Consider the following 20757-nt stretch of genomic DNA (forward strand, 5'->3'; position numbering starts at 1 on the left):
AAAAACACTAAATTACTTTTTAATCTAATATAGAAGTATCGATTTGCCTATTTTTGTTTAATATAAGAGTCAAAATGCAAACAGAGCTCTATGATTCTTTTACTGAAATTCGAACTCACTTCTTAAAAGTGAGTGCTTGAACCAAATAGCCTAAACCTGGTTCAGCTTATTTGGCAATAATGCTCGAGATTGCAGAATCAACCCATCACTGTCACAAATTTTTCGAACTGAACCGAACCGAGCCGAGGCTTTCTAGAGTGGCCACTCCCTAGGGGCTAAAATATGCAATAAAAAAAAGTTCATAACCAAAGATGTATGGCAATAGCAAAGTTACAAGTTTTCATTATAAGATGAAATCTGTATTTTGACCAAATTTGTGATTTACATTCAATTGTATACAATGGGAATTAATTCCCCTAAATGAAAAATCTAAAAGCTTAAACTGATATGCTGACCGGTCTGATACCGAACGACTGGATGCCAACGATGACTTTGTTGCATCGAGGCTCGAGGAAAGAATCGAGGTCTATTGATGCCTATATGTGCATTGAAAACCTGACACACCCCTATATAATAGCACAGTGATGACTGACGAGTAAGTTCGTATACACCCGAATTCCGAAGGAGAAGCCGCTTGAGAAACCGGCGACAATAGTGATACTAAAACATATTTACATGAAAGAACCATGGAACTACAAAGGATATTACCAGACATGCCATGAGGAAGTTACAGAACGGTTGTCCACGCCAACATCCCGTACCCTGATCGGATGAAATAAAATCGACCCCACTTGTAGATCCTTGTTCATGCCGATCTTCGATAAATCTGTTATCTCGAACCCCAGTGATATTCTCTGCTGTTTGACCACATATTTCGCACATTCTGCGGAGTAAAAATAAGGTACGATTAGAGGTGAATTGCATACATGTTCTGCTTTCGAGCTAGTCTGTAAATATTGAATGCTACAAGAAATCTGCAATACAGTAAAGCGTCTCTTCACGCATATATATATATGTATGTATATAGCGATTGTCATTTGCAGAGCTAGTTTAAGAGTGCAACTCTTAAACCGATTCTATCACTTGGACGATAACAACTAACTCCACGATATGATCATATGCAAAAGAACAGATAACAGATGGAGAACAAAGCATAATTAAGCAACAATCATAATACATATTTTCGCAGTAAAGGTATCATGGAAGCCCCTGTACTAGGAGTCCGATTGTATTTTTCTCCTTTTATTAAAAAATTGGACAAATTAGTCCTTGTACGTTAGATCAAAGAGAAAACTAATCCTTTATGTTAAAAATTGGTGTAACTAATGGAATAACTAGACAGTTACACGTGGCATATTATATATACATCATGCTGACATACAGGGACCAATCTTTAACATTAAAAATAGATGAAAGTTTTAATAAAAAGACCAGTTTGCTCTTTAATATAGCTTACAAGGATTAATTTGCTTTTTTTTAGCAGAAAGAGCAAAATGCAATTCGATTCATAGTACAAGAGTCTCCATGATACTTTTACCATACTTTCCCCTACAAGAAATCCACAATACAATCCCAATTCCATCACTTAGACGTAGATTTAAGAACCGATATGATTAGAGGTGAACTGCATACATGTTCTGCTTTCGACTTTCGAGTTATTCCGTAAGTATTGAATGTTCGTTAATGCTGCAAGCAATCCACAATACAGCAATACATCACTTCATGCATATATACATATATATATATATCGGAATGCCATTCACGGAGCCAATTCTATCACATAGACGATTACAATTCATTCCACAATACGAAAAAACAATGCAAACTACAACTTCATATGCTAAAGAACCGAAAACAGAACATCACAATGCATATTTTCCTCTATGAGAAAGAACGATACCTGTTTCCTTTTAGCTTAAACCAAGCCTCAGCGCAATGACTATGCACAATCCCGAGCTCGTCTTTGCACCCGCAACCGAGTTGAATTAGATCAGTAACAGCTGCAGTAGTTGATATACTATCATTAGATTCAAGCAATTGCTCCGAGTTCAAATGGCAAATCCGACAAACTCTTTCCCCGTCATAACTATCCTTAAACCATCTCGTACCACCGGTACTTCCGTTTATATCGATGACACACGAGCCATCTCTTTCAGGAACCTTTCCAACCGGCATTTCTGCTAATACACCATTACTTTCAACCATGACAATGGTCTCAACCACACATTCATCACCGACTTGACTGAGTCTTTCATCGATGACTCTAGTCTCGATTGTTTCAATCGATCCCTCACTCGATACCACACCATTGTTTACATTTCCTTCGACTAAACTACTCGAATTCTTGATACTCTGACCATTTTGACTCGAAACTGAACCGATTCCACTCACATAACTAATCTCCACATGTTTACATGATCCAAATTCATCATTTTGTAATCTCAAACCAGCATTTTCATCAGAATTTTTCACAAAAACAGCCCCGTTAATCGAATTCGAGTCAAATTGACTCGAATTCTTACTAATTTCTACCCTATCACACCTTTCCTCTTGATCCATTAATCTCAAATCAATTAACTCAGAATTTAAAAAAAGAAAAAACTATAAATTATCAAAATCTACAACAATAAACATACATATGAGCAATCAAATAATGGAAAATAGCTAACATTTTCTCCATTTTAAGACACCCAAATCCAGAAATTCATCATTTTTTATGCTCATAAAAATCTAAAAATCAATAATCACAACAAAAAAAAAAATTCAACACTAATAACAGTGATTAAGAGCTAATTAAGACTCTTAAAAGCAATAAAAACCAGAACCCATTGTTTGACTTGCAAAACAAACCCAGAATCAGATCCTTTACTTACTCCATTTAATCACTTAAACTCCAAGCAATTAAATAAATAAGCAAAAATGCATAATAAACGAAATTTAAAAGGGAAATTTCATAGCAAAATTGGGTTTATCCTCCATTGAAATACTGTGAAATTTTATATATATATCAAAAAAAATCCAAGAAAGTAAGTTAGAAAAGGATCTTGGAAAATTAAAAAAAAGGGGGGCTTGAGTGAAAAAAACGTAAATAATGACTAGAACTAGTAAAAAAATAATGATGAAGATGATCTTGAATAAAAAACAGGTTTCTGAATTTGAATGGGTATAAAGAGGGAAGTCTTTGTAAAGGTATTGCTTTTTTATTAGGTATATTAATAAATTTAGTCCCTAATTTTTATTAATTTTGTCGTTTTGGTTCTAATTCATTTTTTATCACTTTGGCCCTCCATCTTTAAAATTTAGTCAAATTGCTTTGTTGGCGTGGTAGCCACCATGACCAATTTATGTGTACTTCATAGCTAATATGAACAATTTTTAAAAATTTTGAACTTTTTTGAATTTTTAATATATTTAAAAAAAATTTATGAAGTATATATGTGAATGGTCGTGTGAGTTGTCACGTCAATACTGTTAAAAATTTAACAGTGTAGTTAACTTTCCCATCTAGAAAAAGCAATTTGACTGAAATTTAAAAGTTGAGGGTTAAAGTGATAAAACAAAAGGAATTAGTATCTAATGACAAAAGAGATAAATGTTGGGGGTTAATTTTTTTAAAAATTATAAATTTAGCCCCTAATATTTACTCATTTTGTCACTGTGGCTCTATTTTTTAGATATTTTGGCCCTGAACTTTTAAATTTTAGTCAATTTACTTTTTTAAAACGAAAAAGTTGTTTAAAATGTTATTTTAATAATATTAACGTGGCAACTTATGTAGCAATTTATATGTACTTCGTACAGTTCAACCAACATTTTTTTATTAAAAAAAAAGCAATTGATGGCCAAGATGATAGAAAAAGCTAGGACCAAAGTGACCAAAAAATAAAACTCTAAGGACTAAATTTATAATTACTTTTAATACAATTAAATAACGCCTTAGGGTAATATTAATGAGTGATGACTTAAAGTAATGGAATTTGACTTTATTCTATAAATTTATTGAGTTAATCAGTTTTTTATACAATATCGTTATAGATTCTGATTATATGTTTTTTTATACAATATCTAAAATTATCTATAGCCTCCTTTCAATCCATAAATAAGAAGATAATACACTTTAATGCACTCGAATCCACGTCCTTTTATATTGCAAATCGAGTTAAGACTCGATCGACATTAAATTAATTAATTAATTCTCTTGATTTTTAAATTAAAATATGAAAACCATAATTTATATTAAAAGAACCAAATTAATAATTTTTTAATAAATTTTTTTATTGGGAGGATATTGCATAAATATATACATACATACATACATACATATATGGTATACCTACATTGTTATCATCATTAGCAGATAATATTATATATATATATAATATGTTAGATAACACATTTCAATCATTGAAGTGGAAATATTTAATTTTTTTTTGGGATTTTTTTTATTTTCTTTATTCAAAACTCAAATTAGCTGGTTTATATTCCAAAATATAGTGTTATTATTAAATTAATGGGTGTTGTTGAAACGTAACCAAAAAATAAAAATAAAAAACAGTTTAGGGTTAATACACTTTTTAGTACCTAAATTTGATTTTAATGTTCAATTCGATACTTGAGTTATTTTTCAGTATTAACTAAGCACTTGAGTTTGCCTTTAATGTTTAATTTGATCACGGACGACACCAAGGGAGTAGGTAGGGGTCTTCCCACCCCCTTCAAATGGTGAAATTTCTTTTTAGTCTCTTTTTATAATGATTAAATTACATTTTGACCACCTAAGATGGTAAAATTCTACTTTGACTTCCCTTGAAAAATATAATTTTAACCTTGGCTCCCCCTAAAATAAATTTCTAGCTTCGTCCTTGAATTTAATAATTGATCTCTATTGTTTTCAATGTTCAATTTGATAATTTAGCTTTATCATTGTCTCGATTAAATACCCATATTTTTTTATTAGAGTACACATGTCAAACATTCATTAGACCACATGATGTCGTTTAATCAATTGCTAAATTGAATATCGAAATCAAATCCATGTACCAAATGGTATATTAACCCTTTAATTTACCCCTAGTCATTGTGGTATATCAAATCCATGTACCAAATAAAAGACTTTTTTTTCTACTGAAACAAACAAGAAGAACATTGAAAACATTAGAAAAACAACTGGTAATGATAAAAACAGAGGTTCCCACTGCTTTTGAGTTTCGGCTAAGGCTGTTTATTTTTTCATTGGTAAGCCCAATTTGAACGAAAAAGATGACAAATGTATGGTTACTTACATATATGGCCAACCACATAGAGTTATGTTGAATATTCTAAAAGTAATAATTATTATATTTTATTTATTAATTAAAATATAGCGTAAACTACACGTAAGGTCAGCAAACTATTACTTTTCTTTTTTAAGTCTGGCTAACGAGCTTCGAGCGATTATTCAACGATATATATAGTGAAACAATATCTATCTATGAATAAACGGAATTATCTCATATCTAAGCTGATCTAATGATCGATATCGAAATTCGGAGAAGAAAGTTGTTCGAATTTGATTCACAGATTCGTGATATCCAAAACTGTTTTTTGAAAAAAAACAAAAGAAACTAAATTGTAGAATAGGAGGAAAAGTTTACTCTTTCAATTGGTGCCAAAGACGAGAACAAAGAAAATCATATAATAATGATTATAACAATCTAATAGCTTAAATGAAAACTTTTAGATAGTTTAATTATCATTTTTGTCATTCTTGTAAGTTTTAGAAATTAAATGTCCAATACGTAAATTTACTAATAGTCTAATAACATTGAAAGTTTTTACCATAAAATATATTATTTCGGATTATTTGAACAAATTTAATTAATTTTTAATTTATTTTCTAAAATAATCTTTTAATCCATAAAACTATTTGAATCGAATTGTCTTTGTCCAATGACAAACAACTTATGGACAAAATTGAAGCCGCCACTACAGTGGATCCTATAAAATCACCATCAATATGGGAAGTGTAAGGTTTCGGTCCGATTTCAAATATATATTACTGTTTGTATATGTATAAAACATTAAATATTATATATTTTTATAATCAAAATTATTTTATTTATGTAATTTAAATTTTGTTTAAGTTGAATCATTTAGCTCATGGCAAGGTCTACTCATAATTTCACACGCCAATCGAAGAGAGATTTTTAAGGTTATTGGTCATTCCCATTATTTAGTACAAAATTTCTTAAAAAGATGAAAATTTGATAATTTAACTAAAGTCTTGATTAGTAGTATCTCAAACTATTTAAGTAATTAATCTTTTGTATTCCAAAATTCATTAAAGAAATAAATACTGATCACAAATTTTAAAACTATTCCATGTCCTTCACATTCCAAAATCTATTAAAAAAATAAATATTGATCACAAGTTTTAAAACTAAAAACTATTTCGTGCCCTGTGTGTACAGTCTTGGCTTGGAATTCATTGTGCCATCATTATTAATCCATGAGTGAGTATAGTCCAAGCAAAACTCCATGGAAAAAAACAATGGAAGGTTCAACTTATTGGAAGATATATTCTTTGAACACTAGCCATAAACTAAAAAATGGAGTTTGAGTGAATCGAAAACAAATGATACTAAGTTTATAGCATTGAAGTGAGCATCGACTCCGTAAGAATCCTACTATTCAACACGTTAAAAGAATCGGACTGAACTGTTTAAGAATTGATATACAATTCTAAACGAGTTGAGTAAGTTTTTGACCGAGTCAATTTTCGAGTGTTAATTGTGAACTATCTTCAATATTAATTATATATTGAGTGATTAACAGTCTACAAAGGGTGGTTACATATCCAATTAAATGCCAGCTTGGTTGGCATAGATGCTGTTGAAAACTTTGAAAGATAATGACCAAATTTGAATTATCAATGCCGATAGCAATACTCAATTTGAATAACAAACAAGTTTGAATTTTTAGATGGATTTAATCTAAAAAATGCAGCTATCTAACCTCGTTAATAGCGGAATTCGGCTATGGGCCATGATTGCATCCATGATTCCAAGCCAATCCCTATCTAAGCTTGTATCATCATATTTTAACAGAATTCAAATTTAGATATTAAACCGAAAAGAGTTTAAAAATTTCAGGATTAAACCACGGTTTGTTTTTGAACGGGACTGAAATTTTATATGGTTACTATGTTTCGAATTGTTTGATTTGGATGAGAGTTTTCAGCCGTTCAGATCTTACCATTTGATTACTGATAAGAAAGGGAGGGCTGGATGCAATCTTCCAGTTATGCCCTGAAAATATTTATAAAGAAACATTGTAAGCAATTTAAAAGTGGGTCAAAGGAAAAGGGACCTATCAAAAAAAAAAATCAATTAGTTAGGAAACAATAAAGCACCGAACATGTTTTAAGGGCCGAAAAAGAAAAAACGTAATTATTAACAGCATGGGACCTTCCTAAAAGTTTTTTAGCCAAGGGTATCTTCTTTTTGACCAAACAAATAATAATCAATACATGTACCCTTTATATCATTACATCTTCTCATGCCATGTCTAAATATTTGACAATCCACCAAAACTGTCCCCCGACCAATAATAGCTAACAGCCATGTGATCGGTCGGACTATTAATGTTAGTAAACTATGGTTCCCGAAAGGATTCTGCTTATGGTTAAAATGATAAACAAAAGATAAACTCAAATTAAAAACTAAAATTTGTTCACATAACGGCTAAACATTTCGAAATGGTAAAATAAGTTCAAATGTGCTCAAATAAAAGGTCAAAAATATCATGAATGTCTCTATACTAGTAATTAAATTGCACTTTGTCGTCTTTGTTCAAAAAATAAAAAAATTATCTTTATACGTTAAATCAAAAAATAAATTGATTATTTCTGTTAAAAATTTCATCCATTTGTACGGTTTAAAACTGGTTTAACTGATAGAATAACCAAACAATGACACGTACCTCGTGCTGATGTACATGGACCAATTTTTAATAGCAAAAATGAATAAATTTTTTTAACAAAAGAACTAGTTTACTATTTGATTTAATGTACAAAGACTAATTTGTCCATTTTTTAGTAAAGGGAGAAATGTAATCCAACTACTATATAAGAGCCTTCATGGTACTTTTACCCAAATAAAGCCTATCCACACACTTAAACCAGTTTGTAGTAAAAAATTAAGGGAAAATAAGAAAAAATAGAAACATCATTTGAAAACCGGCATACGATATCTGAAAGCCCTTATTTGAGCACATTCGAAAATGTTTGACCCTTATTTGACCATTTCAAAAACGTTAACCCTTATGCGAACAACTCCTAAAAAGTTCGACCTCAATTTAGGTGTTTAGTCAAAGATAAACCTGAAACTTATCCAAAAGAATCTACCATATAGTACCTTTTTCCTTCAGCAGTCATGTTCCCATCCGAACACACGTAAATGACCCCAGTATTCCACCTTGGGCCAGCATGTGAGGCTGCAGTGACGATGAACATTGGCTCCGTGATATCACTTTGCTGTGACTATCGAAACAGAATGAGACTTGATTATGAAGATGACATAAAAGCAACAATGGTAGAAAAAGAGTAATAACATTACTTGGAACAAATAGTAACAACAATTGTCTGCAATTTTAGTCAGCCACCAGAATTAACTTAAAACAAAGAACAGATGAAAGTAACCAAACCGAAAAGCCATCCCCTTTTAGCTTTGGGTACATTTCCTAACCACAAATAGACTTCTTAACTTTTCCTCGACTAGCAGCTTTCCGGTTCATCCATCTTACTTTTTAGTATCTAACATGTTACATGTACACAACTAAAAAAAAAAGCATTTTGACAAAAAGTAGACTCATAGAATACAAGAGCAAGAGAGACATCATTGACATATATGGATCGAGAGAAGGCAGCCACCACACTACCAAAGGCTGTATGTGTTATGGAAGCGTACAAAATGATGCCGGATAGGCCTCAAATCAACCGATGATAATCCAAAGATAGTAATTCTTTTTGTGTCACGCATCAAACTACAGACATCGAATTTGAAAACGGTTTTGAAGTCTCATGTCCCAGGCGGATGCATGAAATGTTGAAGTCCTATTTGCCGTTTCACGTGATCAGGAATCAACTTATTTATGAGCTCCGGTGAAGCCCCAGATAACTGTAACCAAAAGAATGCAAATGAATAACTGAGAAAACAATCCCATCTAAAAGATTCAATGAAGATTTAGTTAAGAAACATACTTCCTGTTTAAAGTTGAATAGGGGTGGTAAAGGTCGCCCATTTGGTAGGCGAGCGTTAGGTTCTCGAAGCTCATCAAAGAAGGGATGTGCACATGCTTCAAGCTGTCATAGCAAAAAAAAGATCACAATAACATGAGATTGGGGTGGTTTGGGGGGTCAAATTGATAATTGAAGGCTTTGTATATTTCAAATTCTAAAATGGAAATATCACTCACAGCTGTACAACGAAGACTTGGGGAGTACTGCAGCAGTCGTGAAGCAAGATCAATTGCTTCGGGAGGCATCCTTTTATGGAAAACCTATAAACATACAAGAGTCAAGTTTTGGGTAATCAAACCGTTACTCAAAATCAATCATGTATTTCAGCCCTTAGACTGAGAGGCAAACCTTATGCCATGGATGTGCTTTAATCTGTGGAAACCTAAAATCCGTGTAATTGGGATTCATGCAGCGAATTTCTTCCCTAGTGGGTGTACCTAGGACCTGTAGGAAAAGATGTAAGAAGCAGACGCATGTTGATACAATGAAATAAATAGCTGCGATCATCTTCAGCAAATCATACCTTGATAATCTCTACAAGCTGGTCCACAGCATTCTCCCCAGGAAACAATGGCTACAAAAGAAAATATATTGGATATCAATCAGCAGAGAGAAACTAAATTACAAAGAAAGTTCCAGAAAGACAAATCACGAAAAAAAAAATGGAAAAAGTGAACCTGGCCCAGCAAAAGTTCAGCAAGAACACAACCAGCTGACCAGATATCAATGGAGGTTGTGTATTCAGTTGCACCAAAGATGAGTTCTGGGGCCCGATAGAAACGCGAACAAATGTATGAAATGTTAGCTTCACCTTTGACCTATAACACAAATAGTAAGTATTAAGTATTTCCGAAGAAAAACTCAAGCAAAAGATGATCTTAAACATGTTGATACTACACTTAGATCTAGTTCAATCATTTACTTCTTCCATCCTTCACCCCTACAAAGAGCAGATAAAGGAGAGCTAAATAAAAGCGCACACTAACAAAGGAGAACTGCCCAATTTTAAAGACCAATCTGAAAAATATCCCAGGTCACTTAAAATGCCAAGTTTGCATAAAGTATTTATAATGATATAAAATGGAATCAACAATGAAGCATCATTAAATTGTGTTATCATGTTATCAAAATACTGGTTTTGCAAATGTGTACAAGGGTAATACATTGCATCCCTGACAAAAAGCCAAAGATAACAGATTAATCTAATTCTTTTAGAAGTTGCAATTGGAATCAAAGTTTTAGAAACTTATGGACGCAATAACAATGTTTCATTTGAATAAATACTAATTTGCTGACTAAAATGTCAGTAACAAATCTGAAAGGTAGAGCAATGGGAAATAAATATAAAGGCAATCAACTTACAAGCACTTTTGCGCTTCCAAAATCACAAATCTTAGCCTGGTGAGTCAGAGGATCAACCTATACAAAGCCAACAATCACCTAAGAAACCTTGTCAAGACATTTTACAAAAATCATCAGTAAGAAATGCATATACCAAAAGATTTTGAGGCTTCAGATCCCTATGGCAAACTCCAACAACACTATGGAGGTATGCAAGCCCCCTGAATATCTGTAAAAATTAAAAACTCCAATAATCAGCATAAATAAGAACATTACACAAGAAACCACGCATGAAAAAGAGTACCATGCACACCTGATATGTGTATAATTTCACATATATAAGTGGCATTCTTTGATTAGCACTGCTGTAATGTTTCAAAACCCTATACATGCTCTCTGGTACATATTCCATAACCAAGTTGAGGAAAAGCTCGTTTTTCGTTGTCGTGGAAAAGAAACAATGCTTCAAGGAAATCACATTCGGGTGATCCAACACACGCATCAATTGCAGTTCACGATTCTTATATCTCCTGTCTTGTAAAACCTTCTTTATAGCCACAGTTTCTCCCGTTTCCAAACATTTTGCCTGAAACAAAACAAAACAAAAAAAAAAGATCAAATCAGCATCCACAACACGAAACAAGGTAGCAATGGCTACAGCTTGATTATGTCTTGGTACCTGGAAAACAATCCCGAATGATCCTGTCCCAACTACACGCTCTGCCATATAACTAATGGTCTACAATAACATAAAATCCAAAGGTTAATCTTAACCGCATATTAGTTGATAATAAGAAACTGGACAACCAAAGAAGAAGCATACCTGTTTAGGTTCTCCATTTTTGCCACCAATAGTTGTGGAAATTATGTGACCGGTGACGGGATCGTTCCGGTCAACAACAGGGGTAGACATTTCCTGGTAAATTAAGAAATTGACGATGTAAGAAACGATACAAGTAAAACTTCGAAGGAACACAACAAAAAGAATTTGAGATCCAACAAAACCAGCCTTTCCCTCATCAAAAAAAAAAACCGTTTGCTCCCCTCAAAATAATAATAATCAGCTCAAAACTACAAAATCCAGAGAGAAATCATAGATCGTAACAAATGCAACACAAAGTTTCATCATCTAGGGTTCGTCGATTAGCTCAAACAACAAGATCGTTAAAAAAAAAAGAGAATAAATCAACAAATCTCATAAAATTTCAAAACAGAGACAAACATTTCACCAAATTTAAACAAAAAAATTAAATAAAAAACAGAATTCCGAGTTCCGATGCCAGAAATTTTTTTTAAAAATCTCAAAAAATTCGAAGTTTACCTTATCGTCAGCCATGCCGAGGAAAAAAACCAACAAAAAAAAAGATCTAACTAGACAAAAGCGTAGCGATAGATCATAGTGTGGCCATAGAAGAAGAAAAATAATAATAATAATAATAATGAAGATGAAGAAGAAACAACAACTAAAAGGAGAGGAAAAAAAAAAGAGCAGTGAGAGACAGCGAACTAAAAGCCCATGTGATTCCCTCTCTTTACTTTTTTATATTTTATTTTATTTTATTTATTTCTTTTTTCTCTTTTCTTCTCTTTACCTTTTTTCCGTTTCCTTCGCTCTTCTTTTTGTGTTTGTGGAATTCCTAGAATGCCCTTCTATTCTTGTCAAATTTACAAATATAGGATTTTAAATTTTTTTGGAGAAAAAAATTGAATAAAAGAATAATGATGTGAATAAAAAAAAAAGATGAGAATTTATTTATAAATTGTTTTTTTGCCGACGGTTTTTAATCATTGAGCTTATACCGTTCCGTTATTTTCCCCTTTTTGTGGTTTTGCATCCGTTACTGTACCGTTATTATTTTGCGGATTTTATTTTACTTTTTTTTGTCACTTTTTTTTTTTGAACGACTTGTTTTTTCCATATTTGTTTTTTTAATCGAAATAAGTAGGTTTTTTTTCTTTTCAATTGATATTGTTTGTTTAATCTTATCTTTTTGGAGAAAAAAATTGTATTTTTTAAAATAATATTATGTTATTGTCGATTAAGTCTCAGCTCGATTAGTATAGATATTATTGTTAGTATAAGAGAACGTGTGTTCGAGTGCACTGAAACGCATTATCCTACTATTTATATATTGAGGAGGGGCTATAAGTAGTTCTAAGTATTGTGTCAATATTATCAAAACCTATAATGAGATTATTTTAAAAAAAAGTCACAATTTTGGCATTTGTCCTTTTACTACGCGCATAAGAGCGTAAATAAGGCAGTTCATTTTCTAGTTAAATAGACTTATTATAAGAAAATCACAAACATTTCTTCCCATGGTTTTTAAAATTAGATTGGTGGTTGAATCAGTCATGTCATCAGTTCACTGATTTGACTGATTTGATCGGTTTGTTCATTTTAATTAAATAAATATTTAAATATGTATGAGGTAATTGGTGTAAAAATTTGATTCAATTGGTTTGCAGCGATTTTTTTGGGTAATTAGTCTAATAACTTCCTCTAGATTTATGAGGTAATTTAGTAATATTTATTTTTAAGTAATCTTAAATTTCCTTAACCAAACAACAAAATCTCATATTTCAATCAAATGAACCAAACAAAATGAAGTAACATGATAAACATGATAATATGCAGAGTAATCTTATATAGGTCTCTGTACTATAGCGTAAATTGCATTTTAGCTCCCTACACCTAAAAATGAGCATAAAGTTCTCGTTATGTTAGAAACACATATCAAATGGTCATTTTTATAAATTTCGACTAAGAAAACTATTAATTTTATAGGTGTTACCTAAACTTCTTATTTTACTTAATTGGTATCTAAATTTGAAAATATAAGCTAACTTAGTAATTTTTTAAGTACCTAACTAACACTATTAAAATACATTAGCACGGTGTTGACGTGACATTGATGACCAATAGCATGATGATAAATAGCAGCCTCACACTATTAAACTCTTTGTATCTTTGAAATTTAGTTTTTATACTTTTATTTATAGGAATTTAGTCCATCTATTTTTTAAATTTAAAAATTTAGATCCAAATATTTACACCATGAAATTCTCCTGTTAAATTCGTTGGTGTGATATTTTGAAATTAAAATATATATATGCGTACTATCTACGTAACTAAAAAAAAGGCATTGCAATGGACTTGGATTTAACAAATAATTTTATCAATGTTAACAATTTAAAAAAATTACATCATCATTTAATCAAAATAAACTATTTGGGCTAATAAATAACATTGTAAAATTGAGGTACTAAATTACATTAAAAAAGTTAGAAGTATAAAGACTAAATCTTATATTCTGAGTGTAGCACAGACATCAAAATTGAAATTTGACCATTGTTATATAATCTTAAAATTGAATGTAGCATAAGCATAGGGACTAAAACTGAAATTTAACCAATAAGATAAAAAGGAAGGCTCATCCACTTGTATATACCAAAATAAGTATATTTTAATTATTTGGCCCAACTGTGATCAAAGGGTTGAGATGGCCGAGTTGGTCTAAGGCGCCAGATTAAGGTTCTGGTCCGAAAGGGCGTGGGTTCAAATCCCACTCTCAACAATTGTTTTCTAATTATTTTGATTTACATATTTTATATAGTTAAAAGTTATATTACTTTTAGTTTTATGAATTTATTGAATTTTTATTTATTTTTTAACAACAATTATAATAATATGTGAAAAGGGATATTGGGCCCTGACAGATTATTAGTTTATTGGAGTATACTTTACATAAAATTTTTTATTAATTTTATATAAAAATATAAAAATATTATCTTAATAATATAATTCATTTTGTAATCATTTCTCAATTGAGTTGATATTATAGTTGAATCGTGATACCAATTTAATTAAGTGTTCAAATAATAGTATAGATTCCAAGCTCCGCAACAAGACGAGAGAGTAGGATATAATCCAGTTGAGTTCAAGTTGTAAAAGGTCCCTATATTACGTGTTTTACTTTTTGTGTGAAATTAATCATTCTACTATAATTTAATCATTTTTAATATTTTATATTTCAAAATGTGTATTTTCAATCCTAATGCTACAATTTTTTTATTAATTCCATAAAATAATTTGATATAATATTTTTAAATAAAATTTGCAATAATGTGTCATTTAAAAAATTTTATGTTGCAACATCAAAATATGTTTTTTTAATATTAATTTTATTATATATTCTTATCATATTTGTTTTTTATGATACAAAGCCCATAATTATCCATAGTCCCTCCCAAACCCTTAAATAGAAGGATAATGTACTTTAGCCCATTCAAACCCGCATCCTCCTACATTGGCAACAATGTCAATACCAATCAAATCAAAACATCAAAACATGTATAACGTAAAATTATTTAACATAATTAACAAAGAAAAGTTGAGATTGAAATTAAGTATACACATTCCAAAAAAATAGCAAGGAAAAAAAACTTTATAGACTAAAAACCCTATGTAAAAAAAGATAAAAAATAATTAGTAAATAAAAAAATTTCTCCATAAACCAAAAACCATCTATAAATTTATATATATTTTTATTTACTTCATTTTATATAACTGTAGCATCACGATTCTTAATTTTTGTTTTTTTGATATAATACTTAAAACTACTCATAACCCTTCCTTTTAACCCTTAAATAAGAGGATAATGCGCTTCAGTACACTTGAACCCATGTCTTTTTATACTGACAATAATACGGAAGTCAGTTGAGCTAAAACTCAATCAACATCTTATAGTTTGATTAAGTGGAAATTAAATCTGAAAAATGAGAAAAACAACAAAGTCAACGTGAAGGGGACAATGCAACTACAATTACATATTTATACATGCATACATATATATGGGTATATAATTGAAATATTCTCTGTGTCCATTTTACCGTCCATAGAGACTAATTTTTTTGGGGTTTGAGGTTGGACAATAACGTTGTCCCTAAAATTCGAACTTGAGTTCTCTTATTAAAAATATAATGTACATTACCACTATACTCAATATTTTTTCGATTATATATATTTTTGTTGTATGTGCATCCAGGTATAAAACTTTCAAACTTCAAAAAGCAATTTTGTGGCTAAAAACTATTGCTGGCTTTGTTGATGATTCCCTTGCCAAGTCCAAACTATATCTTTCAATGACGGTTTCAATTCTTGGTCACAAAATTCCTTGTACTCCAAGGTATCTCCGGCTGTTTTGTTCAGCTCCACCACATGAAAAGATGGTGTAATCTCGAAGATCTCGGCATCGATCCCAAGTTGTCCCTTTCGTCCTTCTTTTATCCCTTGTAGTCGTACCTTTCCGTCCCCATTCTGGATGTTGAAACTCTCACTCCGGGCTATTTGTTTAAACTTCGAGACAATGTCGTTAGCAGGTTTTCGGGTAGTGAACCGAGAAGGGTTTCGTTGGTTAGGGTCTTGTTCAAATAGAGCGGACAGATCAAAACCATGGGAGAGGGATATGATATCGAACGCATTGAAAACGTTCGGCTTGATAGGACTCATCGGATTTGGCGTCACTGTTGTTGATTCATCCTCAGAACTGGTCTCCCAGCCCGAGAATGAAGACACCGATGACGACGAGTCGAATGCTGCTTGGACGTCACTGATTACTAAATCGAACTTTTTAGGGTTTGGCGATAGTGGCGGTGTGTCAATCTTTTTAAACCCTTTCTTAAACCAAACGTTATCCATCAGCTTCTCCACCGTGATTCGTTGGTTCGGGTTCGGATCAAGGATCCGAGAAAAAAGCTTTCGAACCTCCGGTGGCAACCATTGTGGACACTTAAAATCTCCTCTACAAATCTTTTTATACATTTCCATCAAATTCTGATCATGAAAAGGTAGAAACCCCGCCATAAGAACATAAAGAATAACCCCACAAGACCAAATATCCGCCTTAGCACCATAATACCCTTTCTTATTTATAACCTCCGGTGCCACATACGCCGGAGTCCCACAAGTCGTATGTAAAAGCCCATCTTGCCAACAAGATTCTGTCAATGCACTCAACCCAAAATCGGAAACTTTCAAATTCTCATTCTCATACAACAAAAGATTCTCCGGTTTCAAATCACGGTGATAGACGCCACGACTATGACAAAAATCCACCGCCGCCACCAATTGTTGAAAATAATGGCGAGCCACATTTTCTTTAAGTTTCCCTTTAGCCACTTTATTGAAAAGCTCGCCGCCTCGGACGTATTCCATAACGAAATAAATCTTCGATTTACTCGCCATTACCTCGTACAATTGAACAACATTTGGATGTTTAATGATTCTCATGACGGCGATTTCACGCTTCGTTTGATCGATTAAACCACCTTTCATTATCTTCTCTTTGTCAATGATTTTAATGGCGCAGCTTTGTCCGTTCGTCAAATTCCTCGCGTAATAAACCTTAGCGAACGTCCCTTGGCCGAGTAATCTCCCAAGTTCGAATCTTTGCATTAAAACAGTCCCTTTCTTCTCCATAATTTCAAACAAAACTCTATATTAACTAAAAAAAACAATGAACGATTAACAAACAAGTAGAATCCTTTTTTTTAAAACATAGAAAAGAGATGATGAGAGAAAGGGGCTGATTCAATACTTTTTTTTCTTTGTTGAAAATAATCCCACCTTGAAAATGGTCGAGAAAATTTGGGTTATTCTATGTAAGAAATTTTCCGGGGAAAAAATGGCATTCACCGTTGGAACCAGTTTACGAAAAATAGTAAAAATTTGGTTGGAATGTCTATATATATAGTTAAAAGAGAAGCTGATAATTTGGATCGAAGATCCAACGGTTGGGATTTTTTTGGTTTTCTATTTTTATTTTCATGAAGGATTATGTATGTGGGAAACGCTAACAATATGCTTAAAAAAGGGTAAATTACACTTGAGGTCACTAAACATAAGTAAATTTATATTTTGATTATTTAATTTTAAAAAGTTACAAAATGATCATTGAATTATTCAATTTTTTTTATTTAAGTCACTAAACTATTTAAGAATAACAAAAACCTAACATTTATCTAAATAAAAAAATTAAATAAGCCTACACTTTATCTAAATAAATATTTTTTATTAAAAAACCCTAACATTTGTCTAAATAAACAATTTTTTTAAAATATAATCAAAGATTGATTATAATTATTACATACATTCATAAAAATTTAGAATTTTTTTTTTTGAGTTTCGAGTTTAAAAGTTTATTCTTTAGGATTTAGAGTTTAAGTTTAGGTTTATGATTATATCGAGCTCCAGGTTTTGAATTTTGTATTTATGTTTAAATAAAGTTATAAGTGTTTATCTATAAGTCATCCATAATTTTTTTATTTCATCAGTAATAGGGTGTTGTCTTGTCATTTGTTGACAGTAGGGCTGAGCAAGAAAAATTGAAAAATTGAATTTATCTGAACTGAAATGTTTGGATAGTTTATGAAATACAAGTTAAAAAACCGTGGTTGCTTCAAACCGAACCCATTTCTATTTCTATTTAATTTATATTATATTTAAAATAGTGAAAATAACTTATTTTCTATATAAAAAATATTTTTCAAAAAAATACACATCAAAGTTATTGATTAATTTTTATTTACTTGAAAATTTTTTATTTTTAGAAATATTTATAAAAAATACTTTAAAATTTTATCAAAGAATATTCAAAATCCATAAAAACAGAGTTCATCTTGTCAAAATAAATAAATAAAAATTCAAAAACAAAAGTCAATATGGAAAAATAAAACCCGAACCAAATTATGATGAATAGTTCAAAAATCTAAAAATTTTGATTGAACTAAACTGATATCACCCTTCATTGACGATATATAAGACTCTTACATTGACGGTGCATCAAATATTCACTATTTATTTATTTTTAATAAAGACCATTATAATTAAATATTATTATCTTAATATATTTTTGTATATCATATTATATATTTATATAAATTTTAATATTTATCTATATTATTATTTAAGAGTTTGATCGAGTTAGTATTACTCATAAACCGCAACTCAACTCATTTGTGACATCATAAAATAAAAAAAAATATTACTTTTATAAATCAACAAAAAAATATTTTAAAGGTATTTTTAACTTTTTTTCTTTTATAAGTATAATTTAGTTTTTTTAATCAAAATTCTTTTATCTTAATATATTTTTGCGTATCATATTAATATATTTATATAAAATTTAATATTTATACTATTATTTAAAAGTTCGATTGAGTTACTATCATCCACCAATTAGGTTTAAAATTGTCCATGGACCAGGACAGACCCTAACAAAATTTTAGGCCCGATTGATAGGCTTGGGCCAAAAAAATGAGCCTAATTTTTTGCCCAAACTTGGCTCGTATTAAATTTTTAGTTTTTATTTTTTGCATAAAAATTAAAAATATATAATACACCAAATATACTAAAAAGACTAAAATAAATGTTTCCCAACAAATTGAAAATAAATTTTAAAAAAATATTTATACTTAAATAAAACTAAGATAAGTACAACTTAACAAGCAAATATCTCTAAAGTAGTAGCAAAATTAACAATAAAACAAGTGTTATACAATATCCAAACATTAACAATAAATAGTAGCAACATAATAGTGAAATGGTAGTAAAACAATGATAAAAAGTGGGAAAACAACAACAAAACATGGGAACATGGGAAAATAGCAGCAAAATAACAAGTTTTTTTTTTTAACAAATTTGGGTCGAGCCCGGGTCAAGAAAACCTTACCTAATGGCCGACCCATTTTTCAAGCGGGCCTTATTTCTTGTCCAAGCCCAGTTTTTGAGTCTATATTTTTACCCAAACCCTCTCATTTTTCATGCGGGCCTTGGCCTGGCCCATGGACAACTCTAACTAGGTCTCAACTCAATTGTGAAATTATCCAAACCCGACTATCTTTACAAAGCAATAAATATTATTTTGAGAACATTTTTATCTTTCTTATACACGTATACTTTAATTTTTTTAATCAAGATTATTGTAATTAAAAAAATTATATTAATGTACTTTTACATATCATATACATATTTATATAACTTTTTTATATCTACACTATTATTTAAGAGTTTGATTGAGTCAGTATCGCTCATCAACTGGGTCCTAACTCAGTTATGAAATTATTAAAAACTCGTTATTTGTATAAAACAACATATACTATTTTAAAGGTATTTTTGTTTTTTTTCTAATATAAAATCTAAAAAAAATAAATATATATGATGGGATTTAATTCCAAAACATTATGATATTCACTCTTAACTTTACCATTTCAACCAACGTCACGTTTAATTTTTATATTACTTTTTGATAATTTATTACACGAGTTTTTCACTCATATCATTAATGTCTCATAATCTATTCCAGATAATTCACAATATATATATTCATGTTTTACATTGCAGTTTTGTTTCACACTTAAAATATATATTTTTTTCCGATTAAGTTTTAATTTGATTGATATGGACATTATTATCAATGTAGGAGGACGTGGGTCTGAGTGCACTAAAACGCATTGTCATGAGTTCGAGTGCACTGAAGTGCATTATCCTTTTATTTATGAGTTGAGAATGGACTATAAGTAGTTATAAAAATTATGTAAAAAAAAACAGACATGATCAAAACTTATAATAAAATTATTTAAAAAAATATATTTTTTGCGTGTTAGATATAATGTTGGGTGGAAACATTATCATGGTTTGGAATGTAGGTTTACCATGTGGGTGAGTTAGGCTGAATGACCCACGTACACAAGATATTAGCCACAAATTCAAGTTGGGTTTGTCTTGGAGCTGACCCTTCATAATATAAGGCTAAACCACTTTGAAAACACAATAATATAAGGATAAATTACACTTAAAATCATTAAATTATTAATAAGTTTATATTTTGGTTACTCAACTTCAAAAAGTTACAAAATGATCACTGAACTATTCAAAATTTTTTATTTAAGCTATTAGGCTGTTAATTTTTTTTTCAAAGTTTAGCTAGCAAGTTCTAAGTAATGATTCGACGAGGGTCAGCACCCATCGACGAGTTGAATAAATCGATATATGAGCTTGCTAAATCAAGCTCTCATGATCATAAATTTATAAAATTTACAAGAAAATAACTTGATTTTCTTACTAAAGATGATGGTCG

At 30.6% G+C, this 20757-nt stretch overlaps 3 protein-coding genes and 1 non-coding gene across 5 annotated transcripts; 1 reads left to right on the forward strand and 3 right to left on the reverse strand.

The window, feature by feature from the left end:
- Positions 1-314: 314 nt before the first annotated feature.
- LOC107961072 (uncharacterized) lies at positions 315-3157 on the reverse strand. Of its 2 annotated transcripts, XM_041116399.1 has the most exons (3): positions 1901-3131; positions 709-883; positions 315-566 (listed from the first exon to the last, which is right to left on the reverse strand). In XM_041116399.1, the coding sequence occupies exons 1-3, from the start codon at positions 2557-2559 to the stop codon at positions 537-539; spliced, it is 864 nt and encodes a 287-aa protein (XP_040972333.1). In that variant the 5' UTR covers positions 2560-3131; the 3' UTR covers positions 315-536. The 2 variants fall into 2 exon arrangements, with proteins under 2 accessions (XP_040972333.1, XP_040972332.1); XM_041116398.1 differs by having other exon boundaries at positions 315-883; positions 1901-3157.
- Positions 3158-8568: 5411 nt separating this feature from the next.
- Positions 8569-12176, reverse strand: LOC107960235 (shaggy-related protein kinase eta). Its single transcript, XM_016896534.2, has 12 exons — positions 11940-12176; positions 11442-11534; positions 11298-11357; positions 10932-11204; positions 10773-10847; positions 10640-10696; positions 9955-10095; positions 9801-9851; positions 9626-9721; positions 9454-9537; positions 9239-9340; positions 8569-9155 (listed from the first exon to the last, which is right to left on the reverse strand). Exons 1-12 carry the CDS (start codon positions 11952-11954, stop codon positions 9057-9059), a joined length of 1146 nt encoding a protein of 381 aa, XP_016752023.2. The 5' UTR covers positions 11955-12176; the 3' UTR covers positions 8569-9056.
- Positions 12177-14115: 1939 nt separating this feature from the next.
- TRNAL-AAG (transfer RNA leucine (anticodon AAG)) lies at positions 14116-14196 on the forward strand. Its single transcript has one exon. It is a non-coding gene; the product is annotated as a tRNA-Leu (tRNA).
- A 1142-nt stretch (positions 14197-15338) lies between these two features.
- Positions 15339-17263, reverse strand: LOC121230880 (CBL-interacting serine/threonine-protein kinase 20). Its single transcript, XM_041116400.1, has one exon. The coding sequence runs from the start codon at positions 17097-17099 to the stop codon at positions 15711-15713; it is 1389 nt and encodes a 462-aa protein (XP_040972334.1). The 5' UTR covers positions 17100-17263; the 3' UTR covers positions 15339-15710.
- Positions 17264-20757: the final 3494 nt, after the last annotated feature.

This window comes from Gossypium hirsutum, chromosome A06 (assembly GCF_007990345.1).
Source record: "Gossypium hirsutum isolate 1008001.06 chromosome A06, Gossypium_hirsutum_v2.1, whole genome shotgun sequence".
Taxonomy (NCBI): domain Eukaryota; kingdom Viridiplantae; phylum Streptophyta; class Magnoliopsida; order Malvales; family Malvaceae; genus Gossypium; species Gossypium hirsutum.

Bases quoted from the DNA above. Each gene is read 5' to 3' on its own strand.
- LOC107961072 (XM_041116398.1), bottom strand. From the start codon at position 2,559: ATGGATCAAGAGGAAAGGTGTGATAGGGTAGAAATTAGTAAGAATTCG. The intron at 884-1,900 runs GTATCGTTCTTT...TTTACTCCGCAG, and splicing joins TTTAAGCTAAAAGGAAACAG to AATGTGCGAAATATGTGGTC.
- LOC107960235 (XM_016896534.2), bottom strand. The intron at 11,205-11,297 runs GTACCAAGACAT...GTTTTGTTTCAG, and splicing joins CATTCGGGATTGTTTTCCAG to GCAAAATGTTTGGAAACGGG. The intron at 10,848-10,931 runs GTGTGCATGGTA...TAATTTTTACAG, and splicing joins TGAAATTATACACATATCAG to ATATTCAGGGGGCTTGCATA.
- LOC121230880 (XM_041116400.1), bottom strand. From the start codon at position 17,099: ATGGAGAAGAAAGGGACTGTTTTAATGCAAAGATTCGAACTTGGGAGA.